At 40.3% G+C, this 16,688-nt stretch overlaps 1 protein-coding gene across 3 annotated transcripts in view; it reads right to left on the minus strand.

Moving 5' to 3' along the window:
• Positions 1 to 16,102, minus strand: part of LOC134424381 (ras-related protein Rab-10-like) — a 61,414-nt gene extending 45,312 nt beyond the window's left edge. For all 3 annotated transcript variants that reach the window (XM_063168125.1, XM_063168131.1, XM_063168118.1), the window contains exons 1-3: positions 15,932 to 16,102; positions 9,936 to 9,996; positions 6,717 to 6,855 (exon numbers count right to left, since the gene is read on the minus strand). In XM_063168125.1, the coding sequence (XP_063024195.1) occupies positions 6,717 to 6,855; positions 9,936 to 9,996; positions 15,932 to 16,091 (360 nt within the window). In that variant the 5' untranslated portion in view covers positions 16,092 to 16,102. The remainder of the gene's footprint in view (positions 1 to 6,716; positions 6,856 to 9,935; positions 9,997 to 15,931) is intronic.
• Positions 16,103 to 16,688: the final 586 nt, after the last annotated feature.

Genomic DNA, 16,688 nt, shown 5'->3' on the forward strand with positions numbered 1-16,688 from the left:
GAAGTATTTTTATACTGCATGCACAAACCAACTAAATTAATTCTGTAGCTTAATTTCTGTATTAACAGCACAAATTTTTGCAGTAGGAATGTTCTTTCTAAACAGCTTCAAACAATAACAACATTTAAATGAGGTTTGAGGTACCAGGCCTTTCAGGAAGTATTTATTACTACTACCAATCACAAAGTATTTATTTCTGCAAATAACTGCTGTTTCTACATCAATACAATGTATTAATGTATTTTCACTTTGTCTGGATCCTCCACCAAAGCATGTATGGTTCTCCTTTTTTAAAGATGGTATCTTGCAGTTTCATGCATTTAGAAAACTGAAGACTGTTAGTCAAAATTATGTCCATTTTAAATTCTGAAAACTGATTATGTAGGACGTCTTAAAAAATTAAATCAATATGTCTAGGCAGAAGTTTTACCATGTGCTCAGCTGGCATAAAAACTGCACGGATACACTGATTTCAACTGTCCAAAAATATGGCTATTCAGTGCTTCCAAAAGCTTGCTGTATATTTTCATGCTCTATTATTTATAGCTCAGGAATAAGCTTTCCGAATGCAAAATCTATAGCTAAAAAGATGAAGACTATTTTACAGTTAAAATCCTATTATGCAAGTCAGCACTGAATAAGCTCATAGACTCAGGAAACATTTCCCCCCCATATTATGGAAAAGTACTATTAAAAATCATCAATTTCATCAAGACAGAAATAATTTTTTTCCAGATAAAATTTTACTCCAGTATCTCAAAAAAAATGCCAATTTTTGGTTCACTCCCTCAGCTTTTCTTTGCATTTTAACATTTCAAAGTTCACATTTTACTGAAGGTTAAAACAAATATAATCTGAACCTGGAGAATACCTACAGTACTATATTTTGAGAGGGAAAACATCATCATTGTATTTTTCTGAAAAAAATGGAGCCAAGAGATTTACTGAGAGTGACCAAGCCTTCTCAAGTGTTTCTCACAGCTTGGAGCCACCGTGTTTTGGCAGAAGGGTTTTTTACCCACTGGGTTCCCAGCCAGCTGGATGTGGCAGCAGCAGGAGCCAGGCTGCTCTGAGCAGTGGCCACGGGAGGGAGCAGCAGCAGAGCCTCAAACTGAGCAGTGCCACATCCTGGACTCGGAACACTGGACACTCACATCACAGTCCCACAGCCTCTGTAGCACACTGCTGACAGGGGCCACCCACCCACGCCCTTCACCCCACTGCTTAATGTCCACCCAGCCAGGGAAACACACAACCTCACTATGAGGCTATTCACAGAAATCAAAAATGCAAAAGCGAAAATATCTTGCTCATTCCTTTTGTATATAATTTATCTGGGGATTTGGGTGGGGTTTTTTTCAAATGTCAGGTCTTTTCTTCCTACAGATTTTACTTTCCAGAAGTGCTGTGAATTTATGTGCGTATGAAAAGTAGCAGGTACCTTTTCTATGAGAAAACTACACCATATCTGTACTTAGAGACTACTGGAAGAAACTATCCCTTCACTTCTTAAATGGTGAACACAGACCTACCAAGAATGATCCCAACCTCCCCTGCAGCAAACTCCCCATGATGATTACGAGCTCCCCCAGAGTCCTCACATAAAGTGGATAGATATCCCTCTATCCAGGAATGCATCTTGCAGAACACCACAGTGTCCCTTCATCACATCTCCAGGGTGTAGCTGTGAAGGGCTGCTTGACAGTGATGCCCATTAATTACAGTTTGAAAAGGCAACAGAAGTTTTTTGTAGGTCCAAACAGTGAAACTGAGAACCCATACCTGACAAATAAACTATGGAAATTCTTAAATAGTCTGTATTTGAAGAAGAAATGTAGCTTTTCACATTTGAAGACGATGTACATGGTCAAATATCAAGATGAAGGCAGAGCTGGAGCAGGCCATAAAACTGGGAAACTTCATCTTCTTATTCATTAGACAATGACACTAGAAACCTACCCTTTGCAGTATGAAGAACAATTTGTTAGAAATAGATTGTCCTCATGTCCTCATGAAAGCATCACATGAGCAGAGTTCATATTAGGATTGCCAAACATGTCTCTTCCCACATATTTTCCTAAGTGCTACCTTATGACCTCCTGGTTTCCAGGACTTCGGTGGAAATAAATGACTGATCAAATTTACTTGTCTACTAGTAAATTTAGAATGTATTAGATATAAACCGATTTATCCCAAACCCAGGACTACAGACATACCAATTTAATAAAATGACAAGAGCAAGAATTTTAAGTTCTAATCAGAGCCATAACAACAAACCTATCTATGAACTGGGACAGTTCATTCTTTTGACATCAAGCTTTCCCACCAGAGGAAGAAAAACTGAGAAGAGTTTCTAGTCAAACTAATTTGCACTTGTAAAGCAGTTTGCTGTGCTGCTTTTATTTAAGTATGATGCTGAAATACAGTCTAGTCTCCCAAATGCACCAGAGGAACCAAACCAAAAAAGGCCACTGTGCGGAAATGAGAGCAACTCAATAATTCATACAGTTCATATCCTGGTTGAGGGATCACTCCTTCAGGTAGGACAAATAGAAAGTTAATGTATTAAAAAAACACTAAAGTACTGTCACCAAGATTTGCTCAAGAAAAGAAAATTATCTTCTCCATGCAGAAAATTCTGTGATAGCAAACAATTTCCAACACAGAGATAATTATTAGGAGCTGGTATTGCCACCTTGACGGCCACATCAGGAGACTAGCACAATTAAAACCAATTCAAGGTATTTAGAAGTAAAGTATGACCTACCATCTCTGTCAACCATTTTTGGAGACCCAGAAGCTAATGAAGTGATTTAGCTGGCAAGGAAAACTTGCCAACTTCTAGCTAGCTTCTAGAAGCTAACTTCTAGCTAGCTTCTTGAAGTTAGCTGGTCTAGTCTTCCACTCAAAGATGGGCCAACTTCAAAATCAGGTTAGGTTGTCAGGTTGCTCAAGGCCTTGTTGAATGGGGTTTTAAGTGCCTCCTTTAAGTGATCCTCTCTGGGCACCTATTTGAACATTTGAGCCACTCTGTTGTGAGGAACCTTTTGCCAATGTTAGCTGGAATCTTGTTCAAAATATCCTGGAAAAAACTGTTTTCTGCAAAATGATTTGGTACACAGCTGCTTATTTAATTTTCAAAGGCCAAGCAGCATCAGCCTTTCAGAGCAGGTGCATACAGTAGCTAAAAGCCAGGTCAGCAGGATGAACACTTTCACAATTTGGACATAACCTGCAATTCTACAAATAAGAATGGTTTCAGGTTCCAAAGTTATCTTCCTGCAATTACCATGCTCCTAATGAATGCATTACAAATCCAATATTCCTATATTGGACTTGCTAGTAACATCCTAAAATATTAATCTGTGTATGAGTATATTTTTCTAGCAAGCTTTTAAAAAGTACAGTTATGTTACTTAGTTCCCTCTAGTTCTGAATTCAAATTTTACAGCAATACAGACATGGAAGCATATTTGTGTCTTGTACTTCCTTGGACAATAATTCATTTTTAATAGTGAAGCTGCTGTATTCCACACTTAAACTAACTGAAATATAATGAGAACATTACTGGTAATCTGATTGTAATTGCATTGACTGGCCAGTTTTTATAAAATCAATGGGAGTTTTTAAGAATACTAAATTGCTTGGATTGTTGTTTTCAACTGTTGCAAAAATGGCTTAGCACACTGAACAGATTTTTAAAAAACTTTCTGTTTTAAAATCTTTATGTGCAAAGAACCAAAAAATGAGAGCATAATGTAATAACTGAATAGCGTCCAAAATTCCTGTTTGACTGGTTCAGGCGCAAGCTTTACACCTATTAGTCTGGTATTTAGTGAAGTCTGGATTCTCTCTGTTTTCCTTTTAAAAACTTATTTATTTTTTCTACACTTGCATAATTTAAATGGTGCTGTAGCAACAGTCATTTTAATTTTGGGCATTTGTAGGGAATTAAATACTGGTTTACATTCACAGACCAAAGCAAGTGCAAGGAATGTCACCAACCTCCAGGAAGTAATTAATTTTCATGAAATGACCTGTCTTTTAACAGTTATTGCTTAAAAACATTTCTTTTGCAATGAATAGCCCCATATATTTTCACCAAGACACTTCAGAAATTGATATCCCACTAGGACTAAATTAAATTTTTTATTACTATCTAGCTCTATTACAACACTAATTGCTGGTTTTGAGATTGGTACAATCAATCATGCAATTTACATTCCTAGAAATTGTTTTAGACTGAGTATTTTTCCATTTTTTAAACTTTAAACTTACAGAAGTACCTTCAGATTTTAAGAATCTGAAGGTACTTCTGTAAGTACCTTCAGATTCTTAAAATCTGAAGGTACTTTAAGATTAAACAGTCTAAGTTTCAATACCTTGAGTACACTTACACGAAAGCTTTTAAAATGTCACAGAGAGCAGGCCTGTGCAAGTGTCATTTCCTGACTGACTCAATCAGATCTAAACCTGCATGGTGGCCACAGGAGCTACTCTCATCCTTCCCTCCACCCTGGCCATACAGCCTTGATACCTTCTTGCTGGTTATGGCTGTGCACTGTAGGCCACTGAATCCATCACCCTGTTGATCCAACTGAAGATGATGGGACAATATGACCCCACTGGAGCCAGTGTGAAGCCAGAACAACATTTTATGTTGAAAGATAGATAGATAGATAGATAGATAGATAGATAGATAGATAGATAGATAGATAGATAGATAGACAGACAGATGGATAGATGGATGATAGCTAGACAGACAGAAAAGGATATATGCAGGTAATCTACATTTTCAGTTTCAGGTAACAGTAAAATTCCTATCATGCTGTTTGCTGAGCTAAATCTATGTTAGCCATGAAACTGTACAACCAGTGGCATATCTGGCTGTGACTTTTGTTTGGCCAACAGAAGAAAGGCACATGCTTTTTTAAAAAAAGTAAAAAACAGATGTGTTAAAGTTTGTGCAGACAAGCCAATACGAATATTGTGTCATCGAATCTCCTTTGTAACACAAGACTGAAGTTAGGCTTTGTTACCATTAAGACTTTTAAGATGCCTCTAAGGTCAAGAACAATGATTTACTAGGTTACCAGAGTAATGTTTTTAAAAATGAGATAATGTGCATGTAATGTTTTCCTAAGGGTATAAGATATCCCATATATATACTATTGGATATATGATCATGTGTAATTCATTAATTCAGCTGTATACTGAGGCTGTGAAGAGAGAAAATAATGCATTTGATGGTTTTATTTCAAGCTCCCTTTCCCAAGATGAAAAGCCCCCTTTCCCATCCATCCCCACCAAATCACAAGAGTATTAAAAAACTTGCCTTAAACTTTACTTGATTTTGATCAATGGAGAGCACTACCTTGCTTATATTCTTACACCACCTTCCACAAGCATACTAACTACAAACTGCAGTGCTACTGCTGAGGGGCAATACCACTGCTCCCTACAGCCTCCTCAGGAGGGTAAGTAGAGAGAATGATACTGATCTTTTTCCCCAGGTATCAAGAGACAGGACACATGGGAATGGCTCCAGGTTGTGCCAGGGATATTCAGACTGGACATTGGGAAGCATTTCTTTACTAAGCCAGTGGTCAAACACTGGAACAGGCTTCCTAGAGAGATGGTCAATTCCCCAAGCCATATTAAGAGGCATCTGGAAAATGCTCTTTATAATATAATTTAACTTTTGGTCAGTGCTTAAGTGGTTGGGCACCTGGACTAGATGATCATTGAAGGTCCCTTACAGCTGAACTATTCTAGTCTAAAACTGCCTTGCCTCTACCTAATAGAGAACACATTCAGAGAGACCTACCAAAAAAGACTTGGAATACAGGGTTAGAGTCAGCTGAATGATCTCCTGTCTAAGGGCTTGCCCATGCCTCTGTCCCTTCACACTGTTTCCAGACACTCATCTTCGGGTCTTCCCACTCTTACCGGTTTACCTTCCTGAAGCTCCAGAAAGTGTCAGACCTTTCTATGAGCCTTTCAAACTCACTAATAGAGCAGAAAAACCACTCAGCTTCTTTTGCTGTGTTAGTTTTCTACTACATTAGGAAGTCAGAGCGAGGCACAGAGGGCTCAGACAAGCTCCAGTGGAACACATACCCTGTCTGGCAGCCATGTGCTGTTGAATCACTTCCCATGTCACATGAAAGCACGTATTTCTGACTGCAGCACCACAAGCAGCTGAGCTAACCAAACAGCCTCCCACTCCACTTCCTCCCTCTTGAAACCATCCTCTCCAGGAATATGCAGCAAGGACAAAGAGGATATTTAATTCCTTTGATCTTGGGATGAGGTAACTACACTGAAGTAATGAAATTAGGAAAGGGAAATCACTGGCTGTGATACAGAATTTTGATATGGAATCTAATTAAAATCCCAGGATGAGTTCATGCAGATATCTATGCATAGCCACACCAGTGACAAGAGCACCACAATACAGCATGCACAAAGAGGGACTGGAAGCTATGTTTTAGAAGTACTTCAGAAAACATTCCTCCATCAACATGGGCTTGCCTAAATATAAACCATGTTCCAGTTTCAGATGACAGTAATTCTACTATCATACTGTGTGCTGAGTTAGATGCAAGAAATTCTGATTAGAAACATACAGGAACAAGAATACCTCTCATGCAATCATTTAAAATGACACATTAATTACCTTCATTTAGTGATCAATTGCTGACAGATATATTTACCTCATATATGTCATTTATCCAGATTGTTATACTTTGAAAACTCTTCAGATTCGTGATGTCGTATACGAGAACAAAGCCTTGTGCGCCACGGAAATAGCTGGTACTAAGTGTGTGGAACCGTTCCTGGCCAGCAGTATCCCTGAAGGAAATTGTGACAAATCACACACATACAAACAAACAAAAAAGAGATTATCAGACTGCAGAACCCCCAAGAAAGATTACTTTACTTTAAGGAGTATTGTTCAAATTTTAAATAATGTACTCTAACACGAAAGGAAAAAGAAAAAACACAGATGACAGAAAATCTGGGTGCCAGATATAGCAATTAAAAGAAATACACTGGAAATTCATTCTGTATGATACAGCCCTACTACGGAAGCCAAGCCAGTGGCTGAAACCTGAGAGTAATGTCAAGTCCACCATTCCTTCTTTATATAAATAATTCAGGTGATAAAAAGATAAGATGTCAGATGACATCCCTATATTTTGACAACCCCTTTCTCAACTGTGATACAAACAACAACCTGGTTTAGATGGAAGACAGGTTTTGGGAAAAAGCCATAAAATATAAGGATATTCTCATTCTTACATGATGATGCCAAATGCCAAAACTTGAGGAAACAAAGACAAATGGGATCCCTCAATCTGCTTCAGGAGATGTTGTCTACAAAGCACCAGCCCTGAAATGTTTCTACACTACTACACCAAGCAAGAGGAACAAATGAGACAAGCTCCAAGCTTTGTCCCAGTCCCAGGGACATGACATCACTGGCATGAGTGAAACCTGATGGGAAATAAAATTACCAAGGAAGGTGCATGGCCAGTGGAAGCAAAGTCAGGTGACATGGAAAGAATACAGAGATTCTGTCTGCCATGTAGGGAGAAACTCTGTGTGGAGTTGAAGCTGGCAGAAACATGGGAGACAAAAATTATTTTCAAATATATGAATGGCAAAAGGCAGTGTAGAAATAACATGAGCTCTTTACAGGATGAGACTGATCACCTCACCTAGAGGGACATGGACAAGCAGAGGTGTTTAATGTCTTCTTTGTCTTTAACACAGATCTGACAGACCAAGGGGGTATCAGCACCCTGAGCTGGAGGACCATGACTGTGTGAATGATCAACACCCAGTTGATCCTGAAATTGTGTGGGATCTGCTTCTCCAGCTGAATCCCTGCAAACCCATGAGGCCTGATGGAATTCATCTGAGAATTCTCAAAAAGCTGGCTGATGTCATCACAAAGCCTCCCTTGGTTTTTAAGCAGTCTTGGGAGTCTGGAGAGGTCCCAGCTGACTGGAAGCTGGGTAAAGCTGTCACAGTTTTCAAGAAGGGCAAGACCCTGGAAACTACAGGCCTGTCAGTCTCACTTCAGTGCCCAGTAAAATAATGAAAAATATTATTCTGGGAGATAAACCTGCACGACAACACAGTCATTGGCCACAGACAGCACAGCATGCCAAAGTCCTGCTTGTTGAACCTGACTTCCTTCTTTAAAATGGTAATCCACCTAGCTGATCTAGGAAAGCCAACAGATACGATCTCATTGAACTTCAGCAAAACTTTTGGTACTGTCTGTCACAGTACCCTCCAGACCAAATGTCCAGCACAGAGCTGGATAGCCACGTTGGGGACAAAGGTTACAGTGAATGGGGTGATCAGGCTGGGCTCTGGTCACCGGTGGGGTTTTGCAGGGCTCCATCCTCAGCCCACTTCTCTTCAACATCTTCATTAACCACTGGGATGCAGGATTCAAAGGGACATCAAGTTTGCCAAAGATACTAAATTGGGAGAAGCTGTTGACTCCCTCCAGAGCAGAGACACCCTGCAGAGAGACCTGGACAAATGAGAGGACTGAGCAATCACCAACTGCACAAAGTTTAACAAGGGCAAGTGCCGGATTCTGCACCTGGGATGGGGCAATCCTGGTTCTGTGTGCAGACTGGGGAATGACTTGCTGGAAGGCAGGGCTGCAGAAAGGGACCTGGGGGTCCTGGTCACTGGCAATTTGAACATGAGCCAGCAGTGCCCTGGCAGCCAGGAGGGCCAAGCATGTCCTGCAGTGCATCAGGCACAACAGCACCAGCCAGGCACGGGAGCGGATTGTCCTGCTCTGTGCACTGGGGCAGCCTCACCTCAAGTGCTGGGGGCAGTTTTGGATACCACAATATAAAAAAGGCATTAAACCCTTAGAGAGAATCCAAAGGAGAGCCATGATAACAGGGGAAGCCATACAGGGAGTGTTGGAGGTCACTTGGTTTGTTCAGCCTGGAGGAGACTGAAGGGAGACCTCATTGCAGTCCAATTTCCTCACAAGGGGAAGCAGAGGGGCATGTGCCAATCTCTTCACTCTCATGACCAGTGACAGGACTTGAGGACATGGCCTGAAGCTGAGTCAGGGGCAGGCAGGCTGGCTATCAGGAAAAGGTTCTTCACCCGGAGAAAAACCTTTGTCACCTATTAACCATGACGTAAGTTCAAGAAGCATTTGAACAATGTTCTCAGGCACACGGTGTGATTCTTGGTGCCCTGTGCAAGGCCAGAAGTCAGACTTAATGATCCTGATGGTTCCCTTCCAACTCAGCATATTCTATGATTCTATGAATTATGCCTTAAGAAAACTATAAACAAGCCTCTATTATTTTTGCATTAAAGCCTGAGATGAAATAAGTGCAGATCAAATACTGGTCAGATAATTCGTACACAGATTTACTCCTTGACAAGTTAAATACTGGTATATAGAGATAATCTTCAGTACTAGATGCCTGGAGAGCCAGGTGTCAGAAGCTCTACATAACCTTTAGAAAAATTTGAAAACCATAAAGAGTGCACGTTCCCAAAGATTCCTCTTATCAAAAGTAATTTTTCTTGTTGACCCTTTTGAACATATATTTGATGGGCAATGAAATGTAACATCATCTTGCTTTGCCACTTTCCTCAATGCTCCTACACAATTAAATACACTTCAAAGGGATCACAGACCTGCACTTGTTTGCATGCTGCAAGTTTTATTGCTAATGCAACCCGGTGACAGCCCTCTTTTTAATGTACATTGGTTGTTGCAAAAAAATAATACTCTCCCAGGCTAAATTCAATTTTTAAAATTTTCCAGTAGGAGCACCTGCACATTATGAAGTCACACAATTCAAAGTAGATGAGATTTTTCACGTCATAATGCAATTTAGTTCCTTTCTTTTGTGATACTAATTAAAACTTACCATATTTGAAGTTTCACTCTTGTATCATTAAACATTACTGGCTTTACTTTAAAATCAATGCCTAGAAGAAAAAAGGAAAATCTGTAACATTTCTCATAATAACATGGATTCTCTTTGAAGATTGTTTTTTAGCTCTAGTTATCATGCAGTTTTAAACAGAAAGTGAAAAGGAACAATACCATAGAAAGAATAACTAGCCAACCACATACACTCAAAATGGAAGCTTTAAAAGGAAATTATTCACTACTGAGTGCCAATACATTGCACAAATACAATAGAAAGCAATGCCAATACCAAGCAAAGAAAGGGCAGGTCAAAGCAAAGGTGAAGATACTCTGAAACTACAATTAAGTATTACCATGGATTGGCAAGGGACATGACAGCAGTTTCATGGCCTATGCACAGCAGCACATTGTGCAAATACACTGGTGATTTTCAAGAGCATGGCAGCTATGAGTGGGAAGGTAAAAATGCTTACAAAGCAGCTGTCACATGTGCAACACAATTTTTCTGTCCTTACTTCCAAATCCCTAAAAAAATATCCAGGTGTACATGAGCAGAAATAGGACTGGCCTGTACACATTAAATGCAAAGCCAAACATACATGGGATTTAATTCAAAATGAAGAGGAATGGCTCTACAGGCTAAATCAGATCCAGAAAGCCAATGCTAAAAGCAAGCATTGACACTTAAAATCAATGCACAATGTTGTCTCTACGTACACTACAGATCCTTCCTCAAAGATATTTTCCTTATGATTGATAGTGTTTTCCTTTATTGAATTGTCAAATTAGTACTCCAGATGTGTTAGATGATACCTAGATTTATGAGCTGTTGAAGTTCCAGTTCTAAAATTAGAATCTGCCAGCTATCACTGCTATCTTAGAGTGATATATTTTTGCAGAGTAAAGCATTGTTTCTCCTATTACTTCATTGTTTGAAATACCATTTGATAATTTCCATGACTGCTTTTGTCCCCCACTGAAAAACAATTGGGCTCTTTTTGTCAATTATAGTAAATGAAGTTAAGGTAACATTGTGACAGCTGACCATACTGTATGGGCAAAATTCCATAAGATCAAACTACAGCTACTTAAAATGACATTGTCTTTACACCAGTAGTAATGTCATTTGAAGGAACCAAACAGATTGAAAAATCACAAAAACTGTAAGTTGATACCACTGAACTGACTTCTGTAAGAATGTGCAAGCCAAATTACTTTATCAAAGAAAAGAGCCCATGGCAGCAAACCAAGAATGGAGAGGAAATACTCCCTTCCTTTTTACTGACAGATGTATTGTGCACAAAATTTTGACAAGTACACTCTCACATGCATGCACTCACATGCACTTTCAATGCCATTACCATTTTTTTGTGAGTATGTGGTAAGGGACTTGAGGTGGATTTTAAAAATTATTATGATAATCATGTCCTCCACTTGATGAATTTTCATTGAAGCTTCAATGAAAAGGAAAGACGAAATAATATAATTGCTATTGGTAATTAGTATTACACAAAGCTTCCTTGATGGAACTAATATTGTCAGAAGGAAATGTGATTTAAGTAAAATTTGCTCATGTAAGGTGAAATTCCAACGTGATGGAAAACATTTGCTCCTGAAATTCACATGGTTTTGTTTAATTATCTGTATTATTTTCTACAATTGATGTTGAAGCAGTTGAGAGGGACAGAGTATACACTGGGAGGCTGGAATGTCACTTACAAATGGTGCATTGGGAACACAGCAAAAAATTATATTCCAGACAGGGATTACCACAACTATAGGGAAAAGTTCTTATTTGACATACATTTTAATAATAAATTGCTATAAGCTTTTTTAAAAAAATTGTAAAAAGGGAAGCAGAGTGCTGAATCAGACTAAAACTTAATCTAAATTAAAATCAGGCATATTGACTTCTTAAGTCAACTTCAAAATTTATTGACCTAAAAGGTCAATGAATGTTAGTGAAAAACAGAAGTCAATATGTTCTGCATGCATGAATTGTTCATGTCTTTATATGAAATTTCCAGCAAACTTAGCAAATTGGAAAGAGAGAAAAGAAAAATGAGATACACAATGCCAAAGACAGCTCACGGATTTCAGATGCTTTTAAGGCCTACCTGGTATATAACCTGATCAACATAACAAAGCAAGCATTGATTACAGCTCTTGAGATAAATGTTATTGGAATGCAACAGCATGTACTTGCTTCTTTTAAGCTGTCAAATAAAGCCAAGAAGGAATGATGCTGCGTGCAAGCTCTGATTCTGGTTGTTATTTCCAACTTTTATAGCCATGAAAATTTATTTTCTTTACATTCCAAAGAGTAAATAATGCCCATACTAGGACTGAAGCACCTTAAAGACAATTAAATCCAGAAAGCATAAAAATAGTGAGCCACAGGGTAATTCAGCTGTGAAATGCCCCTCTCTTCCCTCCCTCTGGCCAACTGCAGAAGTCCTCTTCAAAAAGGTCTTTTGCAGCTGGCCTGGAAAATCACAGAACACTTTGCACCCAAAAAGAGTTGGTGGGCTCCCAACAGAAAATGCTCAATAACGTATGTCTGTCCAAAGAAAATGCAAGTTTGAGTAGCTTAGCAGGACACAAGAGTGAAAACATGGACAGAGGGTAGTGAATGCCCCTGTGCAGGTTCTACCCAGCCCACTGCCTGTCATACAGCATCTCCAACTCCAGGAACAGGGAAGCAGCTCCCAGCAGCTCCTGGGCCCAAACTGGGCAAGGGCTCAGTGAGATGTGGTGGGTTGTTACTCCTGTTACTCCTAACCCATATTTAACCCCTCCTAGTTGCTGGTGCATTACTTGCATCAGATTCTTTTCTGAACACGTCAAGCAATGCCTGAAGCAGAGACATGTCTGAGCAGTCACAAGTACTGATAATTCCTGGTTTGCTGAAAAACGAAACTCATGGGATAAGATGGTTTGTTAGTAAAACAAAGAGTGACAAAAATATCCAGTTTTGTTAAAAAAATTAGTATGTGGATTGCTACTGGCGTTCTTAACACAAAGCACATTTACCTTCAATATGGTTCATTTTTGTTGATTACTTTATTCCCTTCTAAAGTAAATATCTGGGAATCCACATAGACTTTTTAATCCAAATGTTGAAGTTTTACCACTTTCAACTAAAACAGATTTGGGAGGACTCACAGCTCTGCAGAAATGTTTCTCACAGAAAACACAGGTGCTGAATACAGCAACCATAACACAGCAAAATAACCTCACAGCCTGTGAGATCACAGTTCTGTTCACTGGTATACAAGGAGGTCCTGCTGTTCACAAACCTCTATGAATTTATAAGCAATACTATTGTTTAAACAAAACCATTTATTCTTTACAATCTATTCATAATACAATGCATCCACCTTATGATGCATGTAAGTTTAATTAGAAAACTGTAACTGCTGATAATTTTTCCAAACTATGTCATTGAAGAGGAGGAAGGGCACCCAGCCTTGAGTATTTAAGTGCTGCATTAAAAGCTTTCAATGAAAGTTTACAGTGGATGTATTTTTTGCATTTTCTCATAGAATACATAATTTTAGAAACTACTGTAGCCTACTACAAAATGCTTGTCTGATTTTTTCTCCCTTGCAATAACACTAAGATCTCTCCTAGTAACACAAATCTGTGATTCATGATGACATAAAAATGAGACTTTCAACAACCTTTTAACTTCTGTGCCTATAACCCTCTGCCACCAAGGAAGGGGATGGCACACGATCTTGTCAGGGAACTCAGGAAGTTGCAAGACTGCACAGTCAGGATAATCTTCCCTCTACTCAAATCACTGTTTCAATTGGACAGGTGAACTGAAAAATCACCTGAGAGCAGCTGAGCATTTAATAGGCTGTACAACAGAAAGGAATCATTTGACTGAGGCACCTGATGAAGCAGGCATCCAAATAAAACCAGTTATTTATTCCAATGGTTATCAACAGTGAGGAAGGAGACATCACAAACTGAGAAAACACTATGTGTCTTCTTCCTTTACATCACTAGGAGCCACAATCTCTAGGGCATCCTCTCCATTGCAGCTGTCTCCAGGAAGAAGGAACCTTCCACTTCCAACATTACTCTTTTGGAAGACACCACTCACAATCCCACTTGTTTTCAAAGTCCCAGCACTAAAACACATGGTAAAATGGAATTAAATGGAACACATTATTTCAGAAATAACTTTAAAAACATATTCAGGTAGCAAATACCATGTTTGGATTATTCATTAACATTCCAGATAAGTGTTTTTAAAAAAAAAGTTTTTAAATATCTCGATAATAGGTGTCACTAATGAAACCAAAGAGATTAATCTTAGTCCATAAACTGCCATAAAAACTATTATCTTCACTATTCCTTGAAATAGTTCAAGTCACAACTTGGGAAACACATACTTAATAGCATATAAAAGTTTTTTGAATCTGCAGTGGACTGAATCAGGTGTAAAAGAAATTACATCTCAAAATAGTCATCTCATGGTCAGGAATCTCCATGTAAACCACATCAACAAAGCTGTTATTTATTTTTACAGCCATTCTTTGGGGTTTCTTGCTAAGCCTGGCAACAAGTTGCCTATTATTAGGATCAATTTCCTGACCTTACTGTTGCACTCTTCCCTCTTTGTCTGTGCTGGTATCAGAAACTGCTTTGTAAGAAAGGGTAAGAAAATAAAAAGTGGTTAAAGTTCAGCCATTCTTATGTGGGCTGTCAAGTCATCTTGTGTACATTAAGTATTCCCTGAACCAACTACTGCCGCAGCTACTGTCTGGTATTTAATTCCACTATGACAACTCCTTCCAGATTGAAAGATGCGTAAATGAACTATGCATATTCCAAATGCAGTAATACACAATTTCCTGGCATAATTTAGTTTTTTTCTTCAAAATCAAATCAAATCTAATAAAAGAAAAAAATATTTTTACACACAAACTCTTAAAAATCAAAATTTCCCAATGAGGATTTGGGAAAATGTCCACAGCAAATCAAACCACTGTGCTCATATAACACATCTTCATGCTGGAGACAAGGATTTCAGCACATGGACAGGGCAGTGGGGAGCTCCCCATCACCCACCAGCTGCAGCATGCCAGCACAGAACTGACATGGTCTGGCAGGGTTCATGATTTCCATCATTGCAACAGCTCTGCTTTAATCATCATGCACACTGCTAACTACAGTAGAAGACATCCTTAAGCTATTAAAATTATAAACACAAAGTTAAGGCCCTTTCTAGCCTGAAATATTGATTAACTTTGGGCTTTTTACTGACATCTGACAGCTCTCTGAGGTTGGTACGTGAAAGGAGGCTGTTGCCAGGTGGGGATCGGCCTCTTCTCTCAGGCTACAAGTGAAAGGACAGGAGAAACTAGTCTCAAGCTGTGCCAGGGAAGGTTTAGGTTGAACATTACAAAGAATTTCTTCACAGAAAGCATGATTAGACATTGGCATGGGCTGGCCAGGGAGGTGGTGGAGTCACCCCGGCTGCCCAGGGAGATGTTTAACTCTGGTTGTTATTTCCAACTTTTCAGTGAACGGTCTGTTTGACATGGCAGTGTTTGGTCACAGGTTGGACCCGATGATCTCAGAGGCCATTTCCAGCCTAGCTGATCTGGGGCTCTGTACGGTTTTCTCTGCACCTGCACCGATGTACAGCAGCAGGGCCTCAGTGGGCAGTAAGAAGGAACAAGTCTTCAAAAGTTTACCCCAGGAGCAGGTTCCCAACGCCCAGACGAGCAGCAAGGACAGTGTAATAAGCCAGCTCTTGGCAGTGGCTCTGGAGCCAGCGTGACAGACGTCCTGACACCCCGGCAAAGGTTTAAGCCGCTGGAGGCGGCTGCAGACCTGCACAACTCAGCGCACGGAGGTTTGACACCTCCTGACAGCGCCGGTCCTGCCGAGTGCCAGCCGCGGGCACCGGGAGGGGAGGGCGAGGGGCGGCAGCGAGGCGGGCGGAGGCGCACGGAGCAGGCGGGCACTCACCGATCGTGGCCATGTACGAAGTGGCGGGAGAGCCGGCGGGAGGCGAGCCGGGCTCCGTGTACCTGCGCACGATGGAGGTCTTCCCCACGCAGGACTCTCCGGCCATCACGATTTTCACCAGCAGCGGCCGCGACTCCGCGGCCGGGCCCAGCCTCGCCATGGCGGGCGCCGAGTGCCGGCCGGGCCGGGCCGCGCCGGGGCGGGGCGGGAGCGGGCCCGGAGCCGCCTCAGCGCCAGCCCCTGCCCCGCGCCCGCGTTATGAAATGATGCAAAGATACTCCCTTTTTTTTGTTGTTTTTTAAAGAAGTTTCATCACCAGGGAGGAAGCGGGGAACTTGCACAACCCCCATGACGCTTCCCCCGTGAAGTACAGAAATAAACAGTCTGGTTTCACATTGCTTCCTAGAATTAGGTCAGAGGCAGGGGAAACAGGTTTTAAGAATTTTCTCTTTTTCACTTTTAATTTATCTGACAGTCAAAGTGACCTGTAACACACACACATACACAAAACCCAAACCAAAAAACCCCATATCAGCAGTGTAGGTTTGCTGCATGTGTGTCTGGATGTTTTTTTTGCCAGAATCCCACATTGTCCAGATTATAAGGCCATGGCTATTTGCCAGCATGGGCAGGGAACTCATCCAGTGTCATAAATTTAGAAACAGGATATATTTGAATGAAAAGTGCTAACGTATGTTTGCAAATATTTGTGTCTATCTAGGCCTGCAATGACTTCCCATGGGATTTCACCTTCAAC

The sequence above is a fragment of the Melospiza melodia genome, chromosome 1 (genome assembly GCF_035770615.1).
Source record: "Melospiza melodia melodia isolate bMelMel2 chromosome 1, bMelMel2.pri, whole genome shotgun sequence".
NCBI classification, from domain to species: Eukaryota; Metazoa; Chordata; class Aves; order Passeriformes; family Passerellidae; genus Melospiza; species Melospiza melodia.